The sequence below is a fragment of the Myxocyprinus asiaticus genome, chromosome 20, assembly GCF_019703515.2.
Source record: "Myxocyprinus asiaticus isolate MX2 ecotype Aquarium Trade chromosome 20, UBuf_Myxa_2, whole genome shotgun sequence".
Taxonomy (NCBI): domain Eukaryota; kingdom Metazoa; phylum Chordata; class Actinopteri; order Cypriniformes; family Catostomidae; genus Myxocyprinus; species Myxocyprinus asiaticus.
Genome location: NC_059363.1, coordinates 16,717,535 through 16,743,524, shown reverse-complemented (window position 1 = coordinate 16,743,524; position 25,990 = coordinate 16,717,535). Strand labels below are relative to the sequence as shown.

General features: G+C 41.4%; 2 protein-coding genes across 3 annotated transcripts in view; both read right to left on the bottom strand.

The window, feature by feature from the left end:
• slc18a2 (solute carrier family 18 member 2) overlaps positions 1 to 7,431 on the bottom strand; it is a 31,042-nt gene extending 23,611 nt beyond the window's left edge. For both annotated transcript variants that reach the window (XM_051646525.1, XM_051646526.1), the window contains exons 1-6: positions 7,342 to 7,431; positions 6,934 to 7,107; positions 5,126 to 5,462; positions 3,685 to 3,743; positions 2,343 to 2,426; positions 1,802 to 1,894 (exon numbers count right to left, since the gene is read on the bottom strand). In XM_051646525.1, coding sequence (XP_051502485.1) covers positions 1,802 to 1,894; positions 2,343 to 2,426; positions 3,685 to 3,743; positions 5,126 to 5,462; positions 6,934 to 7,066 — 706 coding nt within the window. In that variant the 5' untranslated portion in view covers positions 7,067 to 7,107; positions 7,342 to 7,431. The remainder of the gene's footprint in view (positions 1 to 1,801; positions 1,895 to 2,342; positions 2,427 to 3,684; positions 3,744 to 5,125; positions 5,463 to 6,933; positions 7,108 to 7,341) is intronic.
• Positions 7,432 to 8,189: 758 nt separating this feature from the next.
• On the bottom strand, positions 8,190 to 16,382 carry kcnk18 (potassium channel, subfamily K, member 18). Its single transcript, XM_051646015.1, has 3 exons — positions 16,157 to 16,382; positions 15,691 to 15,825; positions 8,190 to 9,766 (listed from the first exon to the last, which is right to left on the bottom strand). Exons 1-3 carry the CDS (start codon positions 16,380 to 16,382, stop codon positions 8,925 to 8,927), a joined length of 1,203 nt encoding a protein of 400 aa, XP_051501975.1. The 3' UTR covers positions 8,190 to 8,924.
• Positions 16,383 to 25,990: the final 9,608 nt, after the last annotated feature.

Genomic DNA, 25,990 nt, shown 5'->3' with positions numbered 1-25,990 from the left:
CAGAAACATGGGGAACCGCTGGAGCATAAGGAGATAGGCGGAGTTGCTGAACAAAGGAGGTGAGCTCAGCGAGCTGCGAAGCAATCATCTCCAAAGCCCAGTTCGATGCAGCAATTTGATCCTGCTGACGTCCCAGCAAGACTCCCTGCTGAGAGAGGGTGGAGTGAATAGCGGATTCCTCCGCTGGGTCCATAGTTTGGCTGGATTGTTCTGTAATGAGCGATAGTGAGGCAAACAGACCCAAGAGCAGAGGAACAGTTCAAAGGATTTATTAACAGTAAATATAGGCAGTCACTGGGTTGTGAAGTCAGGAATAGATTTGTAGAATCTTCCGTTGAAGCTTAGTGGGTGCAGATCAACGCCCAACATAGATGGCCGATCTTAACTCCTGACACGCGGGCAAAGACGAAGTATCCTCCGTGGATGACCAGCTGAAATGCAGCAAACTGGAAGGCAACCACACACCCGACACGCGAGCAACCAACAGATACACGAGACCAACTAGGCAGAGAGAGTAAGGTTAGTACTCAATGTCAAGCATTCAGCATTAGCTAGACTACATTCAACATTAAACCACATTAAACAATCCAGCCAAGGACATGACACACGAGGGGATTAATATAGGCATGAACAAACAAGGAACAGGTGCCGCTCGCCAGCTGAAAGTTGGCATGATCAGCGCTCCCATGGAAACAATCAGGATTCCCATGGAAACGCTGATTTTGCATGCCAGCGTCACCTGAAACACATCACCGGAGAGTACACGGCGGTAACTCGCGCATGCGGTACAAACAACTGGACCCGTGCACTCACACAAAGAACGTACACGAGACAGACAGGGGACGATGATGCCATGGTCCTCGTAAGACAAAACCCAACCTGACAAGGTGACAGGACCGTGACATCACCTGAGAGCGCACGGCGGTAACTCGCGCATGGCGGAGACTAACAACTAGATCCATGCGTTCACACAAAGAACATACACGAAACACGAGACAGACAGGGGACAATAATGCCACGGTCCCGTCAGACAGACACGTGACAGTTTGTTAGTTTGTTAGTTAGTTAGTTAGTTTGTTTGTTTGTTTGACTACATGTACAGAGAAAAATTGTAAGTGGGGACTGGTTAAGCATGACACCATTAACAGGAAGAGCCGGTTCAGCCCCAATTTATTGAACTTTCTCTGACAAATGTTCCTCTGCTTTAATCAGGGCACTTAAATTTAACTCCCTTCTTAAGCTCCAAGGCACATATTGCATAACCCCCTAACCTAGCATTTCTCTCTGGACTCAGTATGTGTTTCAAAGAGTATCAGAGTAAGGATGCTCAAGATATCCAATGTACCAGTGCAAACTACCTACTACAGATCAAACTAGACTTTTACGTTTTCAGAAGAAAATGCAATGCGCTTAAAATTCACCACTACATTGTTAAGGGTGTTGTGGGTGGTTGCTAGTACATTGCTAGGTGGTTAATAGGGTGTTCTGGATGGTTGCTAACTGGCCCAAATTAAAAGATTTTATTGTATATAGTATTTTATTGTGTGCCAGGCAAAAAATTGTAAGTATGATCTCTTAGAAAAGTAATAGCACACCTTTTACAAGTCACACAATTTGAGGTACTGTATCATTCAAGTTCATGGCACATAAAGAGCAGAATGAGTTATGCACCGAAGTTTAGTTCTTTGGTTTAGGGGCTTCTTCAAATCTCTTATCCAAAGTATAATGAATAGTAATAGTGATGCTTGCCTTATTATCTAAAATTCCAAAACATTTCTTGTAATCCCAAAACAATACTTACCCAAAACTCCCATGGCTAGTCCTCCCAGGGCAATTCCTATAGCATTTCCTCTTTCTTCGTCATCTGTGTAAACGCTTGCCAGCATCCCCATACCTTCATAATGACAAACAGAAAAAGTCAGTTACATAGGGCGAAGCTTATAGATCATCCACAGAGGGCAAAATATTGCGTAACCTGCAGAAAAAAGGACACAGACTTAAATTATAGCAATAAATGAAATGTAAACTAAATAAATCCTGATTGCTACAATGAAAGCACTAATCAGGAGTTCCAAGAGTCCCTTTTGTATACAGCCTTGGCTCTACATTACATCTTTGAATGGAATCGGAGCACATTTTGAACAGGGACCTGAGCATAATTAAAGTTAACAGTGGCTTTGTGCATACGGAGTTCAGACAGAAAAGATCAAAGTCAAATGTGCTGTAGTGCACTCAGGTTTACAAACTGTGCATTTAAAAAGGCATTTCAAACGGTAGTATAAAGCATTACATCGCAGTTTTTTATTGAGTTGTAATGTAGCACGTTGCATAAGGCTTATTACCTGCTACAGAAGAACAGGACGAGCCAACACCCTGTAGAGATCTGGCCAAAAACAGCAATGTATAGCTTGATGAAAACGCAAACACTTCACACAAAGAGTAAGACACAAACAGGAGAAAGAGGAAAAGTAGATGCATTTATCATAGGAATATGGCACACAAGATGTGTAGCTATAGTAATCATTGTATAATATAAAATAATGCATTGCACAAAAATCATTGCATAAACTTTGAACATTATGGCAGCTTCACCATCCTTTACACACTATAAAAAGTTGTTACATACAATTGCTACCTTAAAGGGATAGTCCACCCAAAAATTAAAATTCTTTCATTATTTACTCACCCTCATGCCATGCAAAATGTTTATGACTTTCTTCTGCAGAACACAAATGAAGATTTTTAGAAGGATATTTCAGCTCTGTAGGTCCATAAAATGCAAGTGAATGGGTGCCAAAATTCTGACGCTCCAAAATGCACATAAAGGCATCATAAGCGTAATCCATACGACTCCAGTGTTTTAATCCATAGCTTCAGAAGTGATATGATAGGTGTGGGTGAGAAACAGATCAATATCTAAGTCGTTTTTGGCTATAAATTCTTCTCCTTGCCCAGTAGGGGGCGATATGCATGAAGAATGTGAATGACCAAAAACACAAGAAGAAGAATGAGAAAAAGTGATCTGTTTCTCACCCACACCTATCATATCGCTTATGAAGACATTGATTTAACCATTGGAATTGTTTGGATTACTTTTATGCTAATTTATGGGATTTTTGGAGCTTCAAAAATGTGGCACCCATTCACTTGCAAAAGAGCAGAGAAATTATTCTAAAAATCTTAATTTGAGTTCAGAAGATGAAAGAAAGTCATACATATCTGGGATGGCATAATGGTGAGTAAATGATCAGAGAATTTTCATTTTTGGGTGAACTTTTCCTTTAAGGTGCTATTTCAACTTGATCTGACCCTGAAAAATTACTTAATGTATTTGTGTTGATTTATTCATTTTAAAGGGCTTGTTTACCCCAAATGTTTAATTCTAAAATGTTTAATCATTTACTCTCCCTAATGTAATGGCTTTCTTTCTTACATGGACCACAAAAGTAGATGTTAGGCAGAATGTTTACCTCAGTCAACATTCACTTTTATTGCATAGAAAGGACGCAGTGAAAATGAATGGTGACTGAGGCTAACATTCTGCCACATATTTATGTTCTACATAAGAAAAAAGTAATATGGGATTGGAATAGTATTAGGTTGTGTAAATAACAACAGAATTTACAGAGCATATAAGTGAGCTTAATGTTAAGCAAACATTAAAATTATGTTTCATGTACTCACTGATGGTGGAAACAAACATGATGCAGAAACCGGCAAACATTGGGATCTGGTAGCCTATTCTGCAATTACAGAAATAAATTGACTCAGGCACATCTTTTCTCATATGAAACCTAAAACTTTGGCACCAGCAATTTTTTCTGTTCTGTAATAATACAGTGAAGGCATGTTTTACAAGCAGATCTTATTTCACTGTAACAATTACAATCCCACATTAAAAACATTTGGTTTGTTTAGTTTTTTGCTTGAGCTGCACATGCTGTGATCTAACTGATTAAACACTTCATATCAATGTCAAGAATATTACTGTCAAAAATACTAAGCTTCAAGAGAGAATAATATGCTATGCTGCATATTGCAGTACTGGCGTCTCTTATAAACAGATGTTATCTCATTGTATTAATTACAATAAAATACAATATTAATGACATACTGTAATGGATGCAATAGCTTTTTTGTTGTGAGCATGTATTGATCTAATTTATTAAACAATTAATCCTAATGTCAAGATAAATGTGACATACATACATTCATACAAATTGCTGCAATATATTGTTGACTGATTATGGCATAATGCCAGGTGTTAACAAAGCTCTACTTGCTCTGTTTAGTGCCGTGGTGCTGAATCACACTGGACTGGCCAAAGCAGAACATGTCAGCAGGAGTGGTGCCAGAGTGAACCGTACATGCATGAGTGATCTGACTACTGCTGATCACTTTTAACACACAGAGGCAGAAGGATAATTGCAGTGCAGTATTCACCTTACTTACAGTCCATTTACACTCACTGCAAACACACATACAAAATTCTGCCATGTGCTGCAACTGTCATGCTCCTTTTGAGAGAATTGCTGCTGTATATTCAAAGCTGAAAGTGTGTTTTTTTGTTTTTAGTTAACATAGTGTGGGCAAGGACTCCTCTTTTTCAGTCAGTAATAATGTGAAAAGTTGGCAGCACTGACAAATAAGGTTGTCCGAGATGATAAAAATGAGAAAGAAAAAATCTAGTTTAAAACACGAGTCAATTTTGTAGAAATTTAATTTTTGCTGCATACATTTTTTTTTTTAAATAAAACTTTTATAGCATTTTCTACAAAAATATTGATTTAATGATTTGTAAATGCCATGTGGTGTACCCATCAAGTATAATGTTAGTACTTTCCTTGCAACTTGAATACATGAGAGTGTACACAACTTCATTAATTTCCAAAAAGTTTTCAAACACATTTTTAAGGTAAACAATTTATTACAAATATGATGTATTTTTGAGTCAAGAATTGAAAAGTTTTTTTTATGGTTACACCACATGACCTGAACAAAATGTGTCTTTTCATAAAGATATATTTGACCAGGGGTGTGAAAGTTTAGGATAGACTTAGTTAAACCTGTTTTGAATGTCTGTACCATTAGACTTAGCATTAGGCTGACATTTGTCTTAACCCACCTGTTGGTGAGGGGTCCTATGAAGGGGTTAGTGATGAGTTGTACTGTTGCTTTTGAGGCAAACAACAGACCCACTTTCACGTTCTCATCCAGAAGCTGCTCATCTGCTTTGGGGCAATCGGACTGGTTTTGAGGGGGGGTCGCAGAAGGAGGGGCCGTGGTCAATGGGCCAGACGTGCTCATCTGGGGACTGAAGCCAGTCAGGCGTGTAGAGTTATCGTACAAAGACACAATGCTCTGAAATGTGCCGGATGGCGAAAGAGAGGAGATGGAGTGATTCTGGGCTGCCTGGGAGGCCTCGTCGTCCACTGTGTACAGGTAGCTGGGAATAATTGGCACTGTCACAGAGAGGAGAGAAAGTTGGTATATGTGAATTTATAATTACATTACGATGTTATTAAAATCTTCGTTTACACGTGGTTTTAATTAATATACTCAGTCTCTGCACTGTCACACAAACATGAGGTAAGGTAACTAAGCAAACTTTGTTCTACATCTATTCAGAATTAGCTAGAAGCTAACAGTCAGCTAAAAACATCTGTAACAAAACTAACACCGACTGGAACAATTTGATTGGAAAAAAGCAAAACAAAAACAAAGATTTATCAAGATGTTTAAAACAAGTTGTGACTTTTCAAGTAAAAGTTTGGGGCTGTAAGATGCAGGGGCGTAGATTCCAGGGGGGATTGTAACCCCCCCCCCAATAATCAACCCCCCCCCCCCAAATCTACGCCCTTGGTTAGATGTGTTTGACATTAGCATGAGTAAATAACCCACGGGGACACAGTGTGAGATAACGACAGGTCCAGTTTTCGATTAATGCCATCTGTATCCACACACACATGCCGTACACTCTTCATATGTGTTTCCAACGTAACTGCTGTGCCCCTCTGGCTCGTGGATGTGAGAACCAACTCAGAGTCAAAAGCGGCGGTACAGCACAGGCATCAGTGCCACTGTCACATTTAATGACAGCGCACGCAGACGGAGCACTGTCAGCGCTCGAGGACATGCTGCCTTAATTCAGATAAGCTTGCACAGAGATTAAAACAATCTTTTTAAGACAGTCGAGCATATTCTAAAACACTTTCACCTTAATAGTAAAGGTTTTTACCCTCGAATGGGCATCCAACTCGTTCATTTAAATTAGTAGGCTACTTAACAGCTATTTTAGTAATTATTTAAAAATAAATCATTCATAAACGCATTCAGCAAACATATAGCTATTTCCTGATGGCCTGGATCAGTATTTGACACAAATGCAGAAAGGCCCATTCTTTCCTATGGTAATTTCTTTTATTTTAGATGAACCTCCCTATTTTAAGGATGAAAAACGAAAAGCTTTAATGTTTACATTTTGTTTAAATTAAACTGTAATTAAATTATTCATTATTAAGGAGTGGCAGTTGGTTACTTTCTGCTCTCCCCTGTATTTTAGCAAAAAAAAAAAAAAAAAAAAAAAAAAAGACATCCAGTTATTTGCATTGGCATACTCTTAGTTAGCAAGGCGTTTGAATGTATTCAACATTGAAGCCAATAGCTTCGTTTCATATCAATTTCAGCATTCATAATACAGAGAAAGTCAACTAAATAGTATGATCCATGATTCATAAATATTACAGCGGATTAAAAAAAAAAAAAAGTGATAGAAGGGTGATTAGTAATAGCATATGATGCAGCAAAAATGCAGCATATTTCACATGAGCAGTGTTTATATAACCCGTTTATAAGAGGTTGATGTGAGGGATGTGTAACTCAGCATCATATCTGCTTGCACATGTAACAGGTGTGAGCAACAGCAGCACTTACCGACCACCGTTAAAAGCATGTTGTCCAAAAGCAAAGCTATAAAAACGATAAACAGAATGAGCCTCCGAGACTGTCTTTCTTCTCTTAGCCACGTCAATAAATTAAAATCTCGTAGGGCATCAAATAGTCCCATTTTTATCAAATCCAATTGCACGAGAGCGAGTGAGAAAGGTCCTGCAGCAGAGAAAGAAAATGTCAAAGAACACTTTTAAAACATAGCAAAATGTGTCATGAAACCTGACTATAAATATAAGAAAAACATCAAACATTCAAGTAAAAAAAATAAAAATAAACTATAGACTGTATAAAGACAAAAAATAGACGACAAGTGGTTTTCTCTTTTTCTTTTTTCTAAATATTCAAAATATTTAAGGCGAATAATATATCAAGTTGGGCTTTAATTCTTACCTTACAAGCACATTTGCATTGAGCTTTGCTGTCAGTTCTCGGGTGAAACGCAAGCTGGATGCGGAGCGTTTTGCTTCACTGCTGTTTGACGTCACGCTGTTTCACACATGAGCGCAGAGAGCTGGTGTGCGCGCAGACAGAAATGGGCAATACAAGAGGACTTCATTTACTATGTTTTTATGTCTCACCCTATATAATAACCACTGTCATATTTATCAGCAGATGCAGGAGGGAATCTGGAAGGTATTTCCAAATATATTTGCGTCTTATCATTGTGTATATCTATAGCTTACAGCTACATTTATGTTCTGTTCTTGGAAAAAGTCCCCACTCCTGTTCTTTAAGCAACTTTAAATTAATTTCTAAACGTGTGCTTAAAGGGATGCCGTCTTAACCAACTTGATTGGAACACTTGGAAGCTCAACTGTCCACCTGGCAAAGGCACACCACTTGTTGGGTTGAAAAAAAAAAACAACAACTTTAAAAACAACACTTATAACTGGAAACGTTTGCAATTTAAATGAAATATAAACGTAACTGGCTTTTTGTGGCACTGCAGGTTGTGAAGCCAAGTTTTTCAGCGCACCTTACCAAACGGATCACATCTACAGCCTTTTCCTTCTTCTTTATAGTTTTAAAATGGCGCCACCTTGTGGCCCTAAAAAGCGTTCTTCACAGTACATTACAAAAAACATAATTACACATAATATACAATATATATATAGCTTATATGCATTATATATAGCTTATGTTGTATATTGTATAATTTAAATAATTATACATTATACATAATATTTAAATATACATAACATTTGAAGACAGGGGGATTCAGACATTTTAACAGCCACAGAATTATTCATTTATTAATTTGGTTTCAAAGTGCATGATCAGTTGATAATATTAAACTTCACAAGTGCATTGCAGGTGCTTCATCATTCTTTTATAATCTAGTGTTTATAATAGTGACTTGAACATGTCTGTCAAGCCACAAAAATAAAGATGAGTAAATAATGACAGAATTTTCATTTAACTTTAAATTGAAAATACATTATAACATTATATTATACTGGAAACTAAACAAAACCTAGAGACAAGTACAAATAGACAGGCTTACATTCCTTAAAATGCAGTGAAAAATGCAATACACAATTTACCCTGTAGATATACTCTTGCATAAACATGAATAAATGTCATGAATAAATGGACTTGCTAAGTGACATTTCTGATCAGCAGCACGTTACATCCGATATATCTGACCAAACAACATATAAATATAATGGTCTCATGCACTTTTCCTTACAATACAGGCACTGAAGTGAAAGCCACAACACATAGAGGCAGGTCTCATCTTTGCATCTGGCTCAGATGCATATCTTATTATGAGCCCGTTTTCTCCTGTGTACCACAGGTGTGTACTGCAGCAGGATTGTGCGCCATACCCCTTCGACCTAATCTATCAAACTGGCAGTGATATAAACATTAAAACTAATAGCCATGTGCTGAGACTGGCCATATTTTCCTGTAGTAGTTCTGTGTGCCATTAGCAAAGCTCAAACCACAAAAGCCCTTTGCTACTTCTGTCTTCACTTACTCTCTAGATCTTTTTGCAGTACATTGCCCATGCTAAGACACTTTATGCACCGCCTATAAAAGCTAACAATTTTTGATTGGCCGAGTTTGAAGGCCATACTCATAATGGCCATTCCCATGATAATAAACAAAAAGGTAACCATGAAGTACATTGGGTGCTTAGGCACAATGTCACCAAAACCGATGGTGGTCAAGGTGATGAAGGTAAAATAAAAGGCATCAAAATGATTCATCTCTTTCTCCCACTGTCTCAAAATTTGACTGCAGATCAGCATGTAACCAAATACTACCAGCAGAATAACCAGCAAAGGGGATTTAAAATGATCCATCTCCTGTCCAATGCTGTTGAAGAACTTGCCTGTCTGTAGGGGTATGCGGTCAAGCTCCGGACAGGAGCTGGATTTTGTTCGAGAGCTCTTGAAACGTTCCCTTTGAAGCTTGAAGTTTTCTTTCACAACAATCCGGTCAAAGATCTCTTTGTTATTACGAAGCTGTAAGGACTTGCGTCTGAAGGAAGACTGGGTTCTTATCACTTGCTGAATGTCCATTGTCTCATGCACCACCACTTCCTTGCTAAAAGTGTAGGTACCATCAGCAAGAGAACCTTGCACTTGGTGAGGAGATGATTCTTTGCCATCCCTTTGAAGGCTCCTCAAGCAATTAAGCACCAGTTGCTTGAAGAACAAGCTGAGACGAGCATACACCTTAGACAAGAGAACAGCTAACATATCGCCCACATCTGAGATGACCAGCAACATGAGGGGGATGCCCACCATTGCATATAGGATACAAGCCACCTTCCCCTCTGTAGTCACAGGATACATTTGCCCATAACCTGTTAAATGAGGAAATGGAAAGAGCAGAGTGTTAAAAATCCTCAAAATCGTCTTGATCATTAAAGGGATAGTTCACCCAAAATTTAAAATTCTCTAATCATTAATCATCCTCATGGCATGTGTATGACTTTCTTTCTTCTGCAGAACACAAATGAAGATTTTTAGAAGAATATCTTAGCTCTACTGGTCCAAACATTGCAAGTGAATAGTGACCAAAACTTCAAAAAGCATATAAGCATATGTGGAGTGGTGGTGGCATAGTGGGCTAAAGCACATAACTGGTAATCAGATGGTTGCTGGTTCAACCCCCACAGCCATCACCATTGTGTCCTTGAGCAAGGCACTTAACTCCAGGTTGCTCCAGGGGTTTGTCCCTGTAATAAGTGCGCTGTAAGTCGCTTTGGATAAAAGCATCTGCCAAATGCATAAATGTAAATATAAAGTAATCATAAAAGTAACCCATAATACAACTCCAATTCTGAAAAAGCTGTGACAGTATGAAAAATGCTAATAAAAACAAAAAGGAGTGATTTGTAAACTATATTCACTCTTTGCACTCCTTTTTGTTTTTATTAGCATTTTTCATACTGTCCCAACTTTTTTGGAATAGGGGTTGTACTCCAGTGGTTTAATCCATGTCTTCTGAAGCAATACAATCAGTTTTGAGTGAGAATAGACAAAATTGTAACTCCTTTTCCACTGTTCATCTTGCCATTGCAGTCTAGACACGATCATGATTTCAAGCTTGATTATACATCCTAGTGCTTGATGCATACACAGAGCGCTAGATGGTGCCAGGTAGTGTAATTGACCTTAAAATCATGATTGCCAAGGAGACTGCTGATGTCAGTATTTATTGTGAAGGAGTAACGTCTATTTTACATTTGACTATTCTAACCCAAATCCAATTGGATCGCTTCAGAAGACATGGATTAAACCACTGGAGTCTCATGGATTACTTCTAGGCTGCCTTTATGTGCTTTTTGGAGCTTCAAAGTTTTGCATTGCATGTACCTACAGAGCTGAGATATTCTTTAAAAAGTCTTCTTTTGTGTTATGTAAAAGAAAGAAAGTCATACACATATGGAATGGCATGAGGGAGAATAAATGATGAGAATTTTTATTTTTGGGTGAACTATCCCTTTAACTCACATCGTTAAGAATGCATTTGAACACTTCCAAGTCAAAGTTTAAGAAGACTATCAATGCAGAATTTTTTCACCTACATTAGACCAACAGCTTTTAGCACTGCCATCTACTGGAGGCCTTTCTCAGTGCATCAGTAAGACAAAAGTGCGCATGTGGTACAAACATGGCAATCTTGTTCTAATCAGAAGTCCATACTTCAAAAAGCTTATAAGTAAATTGAGGTTCACTTGGTAGTTGATGAGAATGTTTACTGCATGTGAATGAATGCATTTGGTAACACTAGGCAAGTGTGTTCATCATGTCACTAATGTGTGTAATCAAATCCATTCAGTCCTAAAAAAAAAAAATCCCCCCACCTTTCTCGTTGGATTTCTCTGTTAGAGGCTCTTTCTAAAAAATAAAAAAAAAGTCAGTTTAAAATTATTCCTACTATAAAGTGATTATTTCAAATGCTCTATGTAAAGCATTAGAAAAGGAGCAGCTCTTTAGATTTTGTCCACTCGAATACATTATTTTTTATTTTTTACTTTTTCAATAAAATACTTTCCTCCTATTCAGGGTCTAGGATGAAATACATATGGGGGCATTTGGAATTTATGAGGGGGCACACATTTGCCAAAATACCTTAATTAATTTAACACTGCTAAAATTAGCGTAAGTGTCCTATCGTTGCCATCTGGGGCAATTAAAGGCTTTTCTAGATATGAAAAACCCTTAAACTATACCAAACTTTCAAAATAAATACAATGTAAACAGTGGTCGAGGGGCTAGTGGCACACTGGCCATCTAGAAAATCGGGAGTTTTCCCAGAGGGCCGCTGGGCAATGTGGGCCAGCCCGCTGCCACGCAAGTATAAATAAAAGCATTACTTGGAACTGGAGCGCAACTTCTTTTCACAGTATTATTAGGCACAGATTGCACACCTTGCTGAATAATGCTCATGCCTGACAGAAATGCAGAAAATAAGTGATGAAAAATATTAATTTGTGGCTATTTAAGCCTTTGAGGCTTACTCGTTTAAAGGATAGCAGAAGCAGCGCTTGTCTAACCATTAGGGTTTTTCACGTTTTCTCAAGAATAATCTGGGGAAGAAATTCAGTCACCGCTGATCTAAAGAAGCAAAAAACACACAGAGTGAAAATATGAGCAATTAATCTGCTAAATAACCAAACAATCCTATCTGCAAAGTCTGTGAACTAAGAGGCTTGTGTTTATACTTTACATATTGTAACAGATAAAAGACAGGCAAGGAGGAGGCTGGGAACCGGCTGAACAGTAAACATAAAGTTTAAAAAAAAAAACTAAACATAAAAACATAAAATGAACACACATGCAGTGCGGCAGCGTGCTTCTCTCTCTCTCAAACTGGCACCTCCGGCTAGTCTTTATCCCCCTCATGGCTGATTAGCCAGATTCAGGGCTGGCCGTATGTCCTCTCGGGCCGGCCCCGCCCTCCTCCTTGTCACACATATATTTGTTTATTATAAAATTATTTTTGAGGTGTTGTGTTTATAGGCCCTATTTAAAATATGTAATTTTATGGTCAGAAAAGCAATGAAATGCTGAATTGTGTGTAATAATTTTTCAGAAAGATAGATAGTGCTTTTAAAATGATAAAAATGGTAAGGAAATGCTTGTCACAGCACATAAATTACTTTCCCTTGTACTTTCATGTACATTTTAACCTAACATCTGCATGTTGAAAAAAAAAAGTTTTCAGAGATGTTTAATTTGTCTGACATATAAAGTGCTTTTTTTTGTGTGTGTGTGTGTGTGCTTTCTCTTTTAAAAAAAAAAACTAAAAAAAACAAAGGCCACTCATCACATTATCTGCGTTTCTATACTGTAGAAGTTATGACAATTTTCGCACCAGTGGGGCCCATTGTCATGATTTTGCTTAGGGCCCCACAAACCCACTTCACTTGCTAGTCCACCGCCATGATTTACAAGACTAATTTCAAGCATTGAAACCTTTAGATTATTAAGGTCTTTCGGATCATGAGAAACATTCATTCAGCCAGGTAAACTGTGCAACTGAAGGCCTATCAAGTGAAGAAATGCTCTTAGGAATAGAATGCTTGATAAAGATAAATACCTATTAACTCAGGACAAAATCATATAGTAAATTAAATGAACCTTTGCACTAGCAGCCAATAGAAATGTATTTTTTCAACACAAAAATTTGAAATTGAGCCGGAAAATAAAATTAATGAGCCAGTGTGTTATGGTGTGGTGTGTTGCGGGCCGGATGTAATGAGCAGCTCTGGGCCAGAAAGTCCAGGGGCACTTTTTAGTCCCAGTTTGGCTCTGAGTAGGGCTTCTATCCCAATATAGTACTCTTATCCCAGCAGACACAGTAAGTAAACTATTTGTAGGTTGATTATACATCCCAACCCCTCGACACAGCAACACTGACTCAACCAATGGCTTCAGTTTGGGGCAGGACAATCAGTTTGTCTAATTAACAGCTGTCATGGAAGTGTTCGGAAGAAATGTTTGAAAACAATGTTTATTTTTGCAACTCTATTTGGTGCAAGGATCTACAATTGTTTTGTCGAAGGATGAATAAGTTCTAAAGGTAGTTGATCATGTTTTTTCACAGTACAATTTTGGGAGGTAGCCTAGATTTGACAAATGTATGATAACAAATCAATGGAACCATAATATTAAACACCAGAAATGCAAATTATAGCAGACTGTTTGCAGTGACAGTTAGGGAACCTACAGAGAACATCATTTTTTACAACATCAGAAATAAAGTGTCAGAGTTGCTGGTGAGTAAAGGGAGATACAGAAGGAAAGAGAGTTCATATGAACTTAGCCTTCTTCATAAACCACTTTTAATCAGCTGACTCTTAAAAACACCCATTAAGGTTAGCTGCTGAGAAAGCCAACACAACATACGCCCTTCCTTAATAACATAATGGACATCCACAGTGAAAGGCAAATGGACTACGATGTTGCGTACTTTTGAGTAATCCAATTCGCAACTTAATGCTTTTTCTCTGAAGATTTTCTGTAAGATGTAGGTTTACATTCAATTAATATCTGAGCAGTTATTAGCTGTGTTTTACAATTAAGATTGAGAGATAGAAAGAGGAAGGAGTATTTCTCCACAGACATTTTGAAAGTAAAACAGTAAAATGTGTCATGGGATTTGGAAAAAAGACTGATTCTGGTTTAATGCAAAGTGAAACTAGTTCTGATATGACATCTGTGTATGAGCTGAAAAATGTTCATGGGACTGCCAAATTTATCATCTGATATACAGATAACCGTACAGGTTTTGTGAATGTACAACAGAATTATTATTAACCTGCCTCTAACTGTTACACTTCACATTTCACTACCAAGGTTTACTGTTGTGAACAGACTGAAACTGGATTGATCTGATTAGAACATGCCTCTCTAAAGTCCTGTTGATGCAGAAGTGGCTTCCCTACGTTACTGGTTTATATGACTTCATGGTCTAAATGGAAATGGGTTCAGTGGTGTAGATTAGTGTGAAATTGTCGGGGTGAGTAATGCTGGCAGGAGCTCTGCCTCCTCATTGCTGGTAGAATATGTCTGTATCTTGTTCAAAATCAGTTGAAAAGTGCAGATCTCCATGTCTTAAAGCTGTGCTTTCTTAGCTATGGTCACAATATTTTTAAGCTGTGCCTCATGGTGACATAGAGTCTCAACTATTCTTTTTTCATTTTAAACTATTCTGTTTGATATGGTCCATTCATTTTATCCTCAAACACAATAACTGACAAGACAGTATATAAAAAGTGTCTGTTTATTTATTTATTTATTTATTTATTTGCCTTTTTAACAATTTACTATCATCATTTTATTGACTTTTTCCTTTTAAGAGAGACAGTAATATGGGGAAGAGAGAGAGGGAGAGGGCCATTTAATAATAATGAATTGATCTACATCCTGTATCTCTCTCTCTCCCTGTTTATCCCAGGCATTGCCCATTTTATGAACACCACACCCAGTATTAGATGTCTTTTAGTTCTTTGACCCTCCATCATTGTCACTGAAGGGGTCTTGCCCAATTGATGCTCTCATTTTAATGGTAGGGCATGAAATTTTAATAAAAGGAGTAAGAGGTTTTCTCATATTAAACCTTAACCTTTATCCAAGCCCTCATGCATAACCTTAACATATGTTGTAGACCATAAATAGAAACAGTATATGTTACATTAACACAAATCATTTATGACAAAACATTCCTTTTTAACCCCTTTAAGTATGAACTGTTAATTCCCCAATACTGTGAATTGTGTGCTATGAAAATTAATCCAAAATTAACATGCAAAATGATGTACATGAATTTCACAAGTGAATCTAAAGAAAACTACATTAAATACATGTGTCCAATTATGTTATAAAAGATATGCAATGAATCAAAGTAGATGCTTTTCCATAAGAAAATCTTTTTTCAATCCTTTTCAGTGTAAACAATTATACAGTTAAAGCATTTTCCATGTCCTGTTGTTAATCTGTGGCAAATTCACTTCTGTTCACAAAAGAACACTATTCTCTATTCCAGTGGCGACACCTGTTTCTGTCTTTTAATGGTTTGACTGGTTACTGTGGACAGTAGTGCTGTTGTGTGTGTCAGAATTTCTCATGTTAATAACAAACTCAATGGTAGGCTAAATAAATGCAAAAACGAGTTTAGACACTTACACATAAACTTTTAACAATTTGGTTCTAGTTAAAACAATAAAACCTTGTCAAATTTCTGAAAGTTTTGGTGAGATTATTTAATATTACTTACCCACTGTAGTGAACACGGTACAGCAAAAGAAAAGTGATCCATAGAAGGTCCAGTTCTGATTCTGTTCCTTTTTAGTACTGTATGCTTTCAAAATCGTTTCTATGTTATTCAACAAGTCTTGCTGCATCGATGACTCTAAATGAAAACACAGAACTGTGGCGCTTATATTTGATTACATGACAATTGCATGTTTCAGTAGCATGGATATATTCTCTGAACGTGCTGAGTTAAAAAAAAAAAAAAAAGAAAAGTTATTTATTTATTTATTTTTGCTTCTGTCCACATATTTTCGTACACTTTGTAGGCTATACTTTTGCGTGCACTGCTAAAACTCCCTCCCGAAAAACTGTAAAACAATTTTTTCAAAAAGTTGAATTCATAAATGTAAAAAAAATTAAAGAGAATAAAATAAATAAATAAATAAATAAATAAATAAAAAGACACAAGCTCATATATAGTAGGCTACCAGTGTGATTCTGAACCATCTCCACCACTTTGCGTACAACCGCACGGAATTCCACCGACTCGTTAAAAGGGTTCCTCTTCTCAATCTGACAAAACATCAGCGCTCCCAACGTCGTATAAACAATGAGAGAGAAAATTAGGCAAACATGCGGAAACAAACACCACATCCATTTTGCGCATCTCCCTTTTGTGTTTGACTTTCGTCCCTCTTCTGCTGCCACGGACATCTCTCTCCGTCAGAGACACGGGAATGGATGAGGAGATTAATCTTTCTTCTCATGGCAGTGTAGTTACAGGAGCCTTAAGGCGGTCGTACACCGGATGAGAAGCGCCGCGCCGCGCCGCGGCTAGGACACGCACAGGTATCAAACACGGGGCACGTCGTTGCGGTTCAGGTTGCAGAAAGTAGCCTACACACAAAAGTTACCAAGATGTTTCACTTCTTCAAGAATGAAGAACGCTAAAGTAAACAATCTATGTCCTTTGATAATGATTTGGGTTAAATGTAATGGAAAATATGCGAGTTGCGCTCCGTGGCGCGGCAGAATTTGAAGAGTGGCAGCGGTGGTGTGCATACCTTCATTGAAAACAGTTGTTTCGAATTTTAGAACGCGTATCAGATACGTCTGTTTTACCACTATTTCTATAGCAATGCATCTTTCTTTGTTATGGATTTTATTTTTTTTTATTTATTTTTTTTTTACTTTTTTTTTTTTTATGAGTGGTGGTGGCGTAGTGGGCTAAAGCACATAACTGGTAGTTATGAAGGTTGCTGGTTCAATCCCCACAACCATCACCATTGTGTCCTTGAGCAAGGCACTTAATTCCAGGTTGCTCCAGGGGGATCGTCCCTGTAATAAGTGCACTGTACTGTAAGTCACTTTGGATAAAAGCATCTGCCAAATGCATAAATGTAAATTTCATCATGCAGCTGGAGGTCAATTGAGTGCATTTGAAGTTTTAAAAGGATCACCCTGTTCTCCTCTCTTTTAAACACAAACTCAAGCCAGCCAGAAATAAGATGAAAGCATGTCTTCTTGTGTTCATCCGCACTAACGCCACAATTCAGCCGACAGTGCATCATTTTCTTCATTGGTCAAACCGGACTTGTTTTTTTTTTTTTTTTTTTTGGTTGATGAGGACTCACACCAGACTCAAGCTAAATGCTATTTCACACAAAGACTATAACTCCACTGTCAGAACAAACCAGAAGCGCCAAATGTACGCCAGATTTGGCCCAAACTCTATTTCTATCTGGGAACTTTAAAAATGGAGTTAGGACAGAAGAACAGTATGTAGGTATCTCGAGACGTACAAATTGAACTTCTTTTTAACTTGACACTGCGTCTAAAATACGCAGCGCTTATACAAATATACGAAATGCGGTGCAATGCGCAGACTGATAAAAAAAAAACTAGTTCAGTGTGAACGGACCTTTCAGAATGCATACTTTATTTTCTTTTTTTTTTAAGTAAAAATTACAATCACGTCAAAATAATTTTGTCTGCTGTGAGGTACTGTCAGATTTCAGCACAACACCAGCACGTTAGGTGTGGCATTTTACCAAGTATCTTTCAAGCCTGAATAATTTATGCTGCTAGGGCACTTATCCAATACTGACTCTTATGCTTGTGCATCTTAAATGTATCATTCTGAAAATTACTATAGGATGTTAAAGTGTAATCAGACAGACTTGGCACTCTGGTTCAATTTCACTTATAGCTTTTCAACTTGCAAGCTCTGGAGCTCTGAGTGGAAAAAAAATCAAGAAACATCAGACAACATGTAAGATGATATTTATTATATGGTCACATCTGCTCTCACTTTCACTTCACAACTTCAAAATAAGAGTCTTTGAAGAAGATGATGGAGACAGACTGTGCAAAAGGCGATAGAGAGAGTGTCAGAGCGCTGTCGTGCTAGCCAGCATGGGGACTTTTATCATGAAAACGCGCTTATCGCGGATAGCCGGAAAAAACGCTGTTCATTACTCGAAGATCGGCAGACTGCCTCTGCCACTGCTCGCGATCGGGTTTTCTGCTTAAACTAGTGTTGAAGACGTGCATCGTCATTAATATCAGCCACAGTTTGGATGTAATTTGTGTTGTGTGCGTCCTATAAGAGAGAAACCACACCGTCCACCACAATCATACATCTCATGCTTCTACTGATATGTACCCAGCCATCTCAAGAAGATAAGATCTGTGAAAGACAGTACTTAAGTTCTCCCTCTAACTGGCTCAGGCCTCCCATCATTCTCAGCAACCCGTGTATGTTCAATAGCAGTGGTCCCAGAGCCTATACTGAGCAGAGAGTATTCATTCCTCTGGATGTTTCCAAGGAGGCCTCCTTGTCTCTATCACATACCCCACGTTGGGCCCACTGCAGTCCTCAAGTCTATCTGTCCACATCCTGTTAGTAGGAACTGACTGATGTGCATGTAAAGGTTGACTCCCCTCTCTGATTTGGTTATACCGCATCTGTGAAAATAAACCTGTTCAAACTGCTACTTCCCTCTGTGGTGTTCTGACCGACACACCTGGTTCACTGCGATTCAAGCTAGCCCTAACAGTATAAGGTAGCCCTTCGCTACATTTGTGGTCCTTCGAGCCGGATCGTAGTCGTACTGGGAGTATGCAACGGAGTGATGAAGCATCGTGGCCCCCCTCCACTCGGCCCAAACGTCAGTTAAGACAGCCATCCTATCTGAAGGATTATGAGGTCAGTGCAGTGCGACCGAAGATCCGTGGCCCCTCACGTGCCAGCCCGGCACCACACCCGCCTAGAGAGGAAGATCGGGGCTCACAGCCTCATGTGAAGTGGAGTAGACCCCCCGAAGCACATGGCGATTATTTACCAAGTTTTGAGGAGAGCTATGATGACACAAGCCTGGGCTGGCGACATACCCCTATGCCCTACACTGAGGAGGGAGCCGAGCCAAGCTGGCTACACAGGGAGAGCATGCGGTACGGTTCCGCCTTACCTTATGACACTAGAAGGCAATTGCTTGAACTATCGGCCTCCGCCAGAGTGCAAGGAGCAGCGCAGCGTGATCGGGCATTCGAGCATTGGCCAATGCCTCCCCTTCCATTACCAGAGGACTCATTAGTGCCAGAGGAAGAGGAGGGTGACGGGGAGCTGCCCCCTCCGCCATGGCCTTCCTCCGACTACCCTCCAGAGTCGGCAGCGGTCGAGGAGCAGCGAGTGGTCATTGTCATCGACCGAATGATGAGTGAGTTACAGCTCATGAGGGACAGTATGACACCCAGCATCACAGCCCACACTTGTCCACATTTGACACCTCGAAGCCTGAACGCCCCTCAGCCTAGACGAGGTCCTGAACAGTATGACGGCTGGTCCCCAACCCTGCGACCAGGACCCCACTCGCCCATCTCACGTCCGCAGCCCAGTATGTATCACACCAATGTGGGATCCTCAACTCAGCACCCAACTAGGCCTGATATGAGCCAACCACACCCCGCCAGCGGCAGACAGTTCTCATCAGTATCCGTGAGTCAGGGAGGAGGAGAGTATAGGGGGCCAAAGATTCCTCTGTTTATTCATAACGACCCAATGGAGTTCTCTCGGCTAAAATTAGCTCTGTTAAACCTGCTACCCGCGGATGCTTCAGAGCTTTTCAAGTATCAGATACTTGTGGATCATGTGAAGCTTGAAGAGGCCTGTCTCATTGCCGACTCTTTCATCAACTCACCTAGGCCATACACGGACACCATGGCAGCCTTGACGGAGAAGTTTGGCCAGCCGCACCATGTAGCCTTGAAGCGGATTGCTGCAGTGATGGATTCGCCTGAGATTAAGAGAGGAGATATATCAGCCTTTGAGAGATTCTCTCTGCACATACAGTCACTTGTAGGTATGCTGCGGACATTAGGCCCAGATGGAGAAGTCGAGCTGAAATGCGGCTCACATGTGGCCCGTCTCCTTACCAAGCTTCCAATTGAGATGAGAGCGAACTTCAGGCGTCTGATGTTCCACCGTCCTGGACACACTCCTACGCTGCTCGACCTGGCAGAATGGCTTCGATATGAATCGTGGTGCCAAGGATACGACAACCCTTCTGACATCCGTGCCCCAGGGCTGTCTGGCTACCGAGCTGAGAAGCGTCGCAGTAAGCCCATAGCTACGGTTCTACATGGGGCTGAGAGTTATGCATCAAATCAAGCAACTAGACAAGAAGTCCAGAGTTCATCCACGCTGAGACGGAAAGGCAAAGTGAAACCCTACTGTCCGTATTGCGAGGGTACAGAGCACTTCCTCAATACGTGTCCGGCTATTCAAAAACTCACTCGAGAGGAGGTTGTAGAGTGGATTAAAGTCAACAAGAGATGCTGGAGATGCGGGAGAGGACATCAAGCAACACAATGTGACCTCAAAAGGCTCTGTGATGTGTGCCAAGGAAAGCATCTAAGGGTACTGCATGATGCCAACGCACGCCCCAAGGTTGAGCAACCGAAAGCTGAAAGTTGTCTTGTAAGTACCAGTACGGAAGTTCTTTACCTAGATAGACCATCGTCCCATTCTCGTGTTCTGTTGAAAGTCGTCAGAGTTCTCCTGCGCAACAGGGACAGGACACTGGATACTTATGCGATTCTGGACGATGGATCAGAGCGGACAATGCTCCTTCCTGAGGCAGTTGACAAACTGGGCCTGCATAAGAAGCCTGAAGATCTTGCTCTCCGCACAATTCGACAGGAAGTTCAAACCTTGAAGGGCGCCGCTGTCTCATTCAAAATCTCATCCCCCACTAATCCCAAGAGAACGTTCCGGATAGGGGAGGCCTTCACTTCACAACGCTTGGGTTTAGCAGACCACTCTTACCCCGTGGTCAGCCTGAAGAGGAGGTACAAGCACCTGGCAGACCTCCCCCTTGAGCCATTTGAGCGCGTCAAGCCGCTTGTGTTGATTGGTGCAGATTACCCCCATCTACTTACCCCTGTCGAGCCGGTGAGACTGGGCCCTCCTGGAGGTCCGGCAGCCATTCGCACGAGGCTGGGATGGACGCTCCAAGGACCTGCACACCTTACCCAGTGGGCCCCGAATATCCAGCAGTGTCTCCTCACTAGTGTCTCATCCCCGACGACAGAGCTGATGCAGAACGTGGAGAAGCTCTGGAAGGTGGACATCCTGCCATACCAGAGTGGCAAACTGGCAGTGAGGTCAAAACAGGATAAGGAAGCGCTGGAGCTCCTGGAGGCCAGGACGAGGCGAGTACAGGTTGCAGGCATCCTTAGATATGCCACGCCCCTGCTAAGGAAGCAAGGCGTCCCCCCACTCAGAGCTCCCAAGGAAGCCGTCCTACCGAGCCTCAGGAGTCTAGAGAGACGCTTGGCCCGGGACCCTCTATGAGCTGAAGAGTATTGCGCAGCGATTCGGAAGTTGGTGGAAGCAGGAGCGGTTAGGAGGATCGGCTCAAGCGAAGCCTCAGCCACCAATGAGTCGTGCTACATACCGCACCACTTGGTGAGTCATAACGGGAAGAGTCGTTTAGTCTTCAACTGCTCTTTTCAATTCCAAGGCCGAAGCCTCAATGACACCCTCCTTCCTGGACCAACACTGGGTGCCTCTCTACTGGGAGTTTTATTACGCTTCAGGGAACATGCGGTGGCAGTTAGTGGAGACATCAGAGGCATGTTCCACCAGGTTCAGCTCTTACCAGAAGACCAGCCATTCCTCAGGTTCATATGGAGGGACATGAAGCGCGATAACCCCCCTGAAGTCTTCCAGTGGCAGGTTCTACCATTTGGTACTGCGTGCTCACCGTGCTGTGCCACCTTTGCCCTCCAGAGGCATGCAAGAGATCATGGCGGGCCAGGAGAAGGAATCCAGCATTCGGTGGAGCGCTGTTTTTATGTGGATAATTGCCTCCAGAGTGTGCACACCGCAAACGAGGCCAAAGAACTGGTGGACCGGCTCATGGAGGTATTAGCTTCCGGAGGGTTTGAGCTCAGACAGTGGGCTTGCAACATACCAGATGTACTCAGACATCTACCTGCAGAGGCGAGATCTGACAGCATGGAGCGATGGCTTTCCCATGACGAACCTGGCTTGTCGGAACCGGCCCTCGGCCTCAGCTGGCACTGGGGATCAGACACCTTAGGCTACAAGAGCCGACCTCTGGAGTATGGAGCACTGACGATGAGGAATGTCTATAAGGTACTGGCCCGACAATATGATCCCCTGGGATTTATTGCACCTTACACGACTCGTGCCAAGCTCATCGTCCAGAGCATGTGGGACAAGCCTCGTGACTGGGATGACCCATGCATCCCGCAAGACCTGCAGAAGGCGTGGAAGGACTGGGAATCTGAGTTACACCTGCTACCACGCATCTCTGTACCCCGACCCTATGCTCCAGCCCTTACTGAACAGATGGTTGTTTCCAGGCAGATCCATGTGTTCAGTGATGCCTCAGAAAGGGTTTATGGCTCAGTCTCCTACCTCAGGACAGAAGATGTCCAGGGACGAGTCCATCTAGCATTCCTTGCCGCTAGGTCCAGGGTAGCACCCAGGCGGCAACATTCCATTCCCCGCCTCGAGCTTTGTGGTGCGCTGACTGCTGCTCAATTGGCCAAGACGATCGAGAGAGAGCTGACGGTGAAGACAGATAAGACAATTCTTTGGAGTGACTCGATGACCGCAACGAAACTCCTTATCCAGGACTATGATGTTCGGCTCTGTCATCCGGGCCCAGAGCGAGTATTCGCTGAGATGCATCGGAACTTTTGGATACTCCGTGGAAGAGAGGCCATACGGAGGGTGCAACACCAATGTCAGGAGTGCAGGCGATGGAAATCGAAGCCATCGGTCCCAAAGATGGCTGACCTACCTGTGGCCCGTCTGCGTCTATACAAGCCAGCATTCTACTCTACTGGTGTCGATTGCTTCGGCCCCTTCCAAGTGAAGATAGGACGACGCTCGGAGAAAAGATGGGGCATTATCTATAAATGTCTTACCACTCGGGCAGTGCACCTGGACCTCCTGCACGCTAGGGATTCTGACTCCTTCTTGATGAGCCTCAGGCGGTTCATCGCCCGCCGAGGGAGTCCAATGGAGCTCTATTCGGACCAGGGCACGAACTTTAAAGGAGGTGAGAAGGAGCTCAGTGAATGGTTTGATAGCATGTCCTCTGCCCTCAAACGACTCCTAGCCAAGCAGAAGATTGATTTCCGCTTCAATCCCCCTGCAGCTCCCCACTTCGGGGGTACGTGGGAGAGGGAGATCAAATCTGTTAAGACTGCGCTGTATACTGTCATCGGAGTTCAACCTGTCTCTGAAGAAGTATTGCTTACAGTGCTACTAGAGGTCGAGGCTATACTGAACTCGAAACCGCTGGGTTACACCTCCTCCAGTGTTGCCGACTTGGATGCCGTGACTCCAAATGTCCTCTTGATGGGGCGGCTGGATGGAGCGCTACCTACAGTGGTGTACCCTAAAAGTGAGGGACTGAGCCGGCGAAGATGGCGACACTACCAAGTCCTAGCAGATCACTTCTGGGCGAGATTCATCAGGTGCTACCTGCCAACCCTTCAATGCAGACAGAAGTGGCATGGTACCCCAGCCGATCTGACAGTAGGTTCAGTAGTCTTGTTGATGGACCCCCAGTTTCCCCGGGCACTCTGGCCAGTTGGCAGAGTGGTTAAAGTACATCCCAGTGTGGATGGGCATGTACGATCTGTATATGTACAAGTTAAAGACAAAGTCTACACCCGGCCCGTTGCTCGGCTTATTGCTCTTCCAGTCATACCGGATGCTGAGGAGGAAAAAGAATGCCTATCAACGACTCCGGATTAAGAATACGCCTTTACATGAGCAAATTGCACGCAATTTGGGGGCGGCTGTGCAAAAGGCGATAGAGAGAGTGTCAGAGCGCTGTCGTGCTAGCCAGCATGGGGACTTTTATCATGAAAATGCGCTTATCGCGGATAGCCGGAAAAAACGCTGTTCATTACTCGAAGATCGGCAGACTGCCTCTGCCACTGCTCGCGATCGGGTTTTCTGCTTAAACTAGTGTTGAAGACGTGCATCGTCATTAATATCAGCCACAGTTTGGATGTAATTTGTGTTGTGTGCGTCCTATAAGAGAGAAACCACACCGTCCACCACAATCATACATCTCATGCTTTTACTGATATGTACCCAGCCATCTCAAGAAGACAAGATCTGTGAAAGACAGTACTTAAGTTCTCCCTCTAACTGGCTCAGGCCTCCCATCATTCTCACCAACCCGTGTATGTTCAATAGCAGTGGTCCCAGAGCCTATACTGAGCAGAGAGTATTCATTCCTCTGGATGTTTCCAAAGAGGCCTCCTTGTCTCTATCACATACCCCACGTTGGGCCCACTGCAGTCCTCAAGTCTATCTGTCCACATCCTGTTAGTAGGAACTGACTGATGTGCATGTAAAGGTTGACTCCCCTCTCTGATTTGGTTATACCGCATCTGTGAAAATAAACCTGTTCAAACTGCTACTTCCCTCTGTGGTGTTCTGACCGACACACCTGGTTCACTGCGATTCAAGCTAGCCCTAACAGTATAAGGTAGCCCTTCGCTACCCAGACTGTGACAACTTTGGATTACTTCTTCAGCACTGGTAGATTTTTTTCACTTGTTTTGACTATAAAAACTCTGCCAGTACAGTAAGACAAAATACACATGATAAAAATACATTCTCTGAAAAACCTAAATATCTTATGCAGTGTTGTTTCTAAAACAAGATTAATCAAACTGATCCTGTTTTAAGGATTTTTAGATATTTTTACAGGAAAACAATACAAAAATTATTATCAAAAATATGATTTTTGCCCTAATATCAAAGATCTTACTAGAAAAAAATATGATCCAACGTGAATTTTCTTGATAAAAAAATATGATCGTGCCTGGTAACTTGCATGTTAAATGGCTAGAAATAGCATTATTTCTATTTCTTCTGCTCCAAACTTACTTCAAACTTACTTCTCTGTCTGCTCGTATGAATGTAACACATCATAAGAAAGTGTTTCACCACTGTTCAAATGCACTTTGGATCGCATCATTTATATGTATAAATGTTTTCCATCTGAAAGGACTAAATATTAAATGAAACAAATGACAATAAAATGCAAAGTAATCTCTTCAGTAATCAAAATACTTTTTGAATGTAACTGTATTCAAATTACCAATGATTCAAATTGTAACTGGAGTGGAATACAGTTACTTATATTTTGTATTTTAAATATGTATTCCTGTTACATGTATTTCGTTACTCCCCAACACTGTACACACTGGCGGCCGGGGCGAACTGGGAAGATAACTCGGCCCGAGATTTTACATAGAAACTGTCCCAAAAGTTGTTGGGGGGGGAGGAGGGCTGGGTGTTGCTGTCCTTTTCTGCATATAGCGGCGCCGTTTTGTGGTGCATTCTACATACCACGGCAGCCCATGCGGCCCCATTTTGCGGCCAGCCCACCAGGAAAAGTCCCGGTTCTCCCAATGGCCAGTCCGCGCCTGCTGGCAGCCAAAAGTTTGGAATAATGTACAGATTTTGCTGTTTTGGAAGGAAATTGGTATTTTAATTCACCAAAGTGGCATTCAGCTGATCACAAAGTATAGTCAGGACATTACTGATGTAAAAAAAAACAGCACCATCACTATTTGAAAAAAGTCCTTTTTGATCAAATCTAGACAGGCCCCATTTCCAGCAGCCATCACTCCAACACCTTATCCTTGAGGAATCATGCTAAATTGCTAATTTGGTTCTAGAAAATCACTTGCCATTATATCAAACAAAAACAAAAAAAGCTATTTGGTTCGTTAAATGAAGCTTAACATTGTCTTTT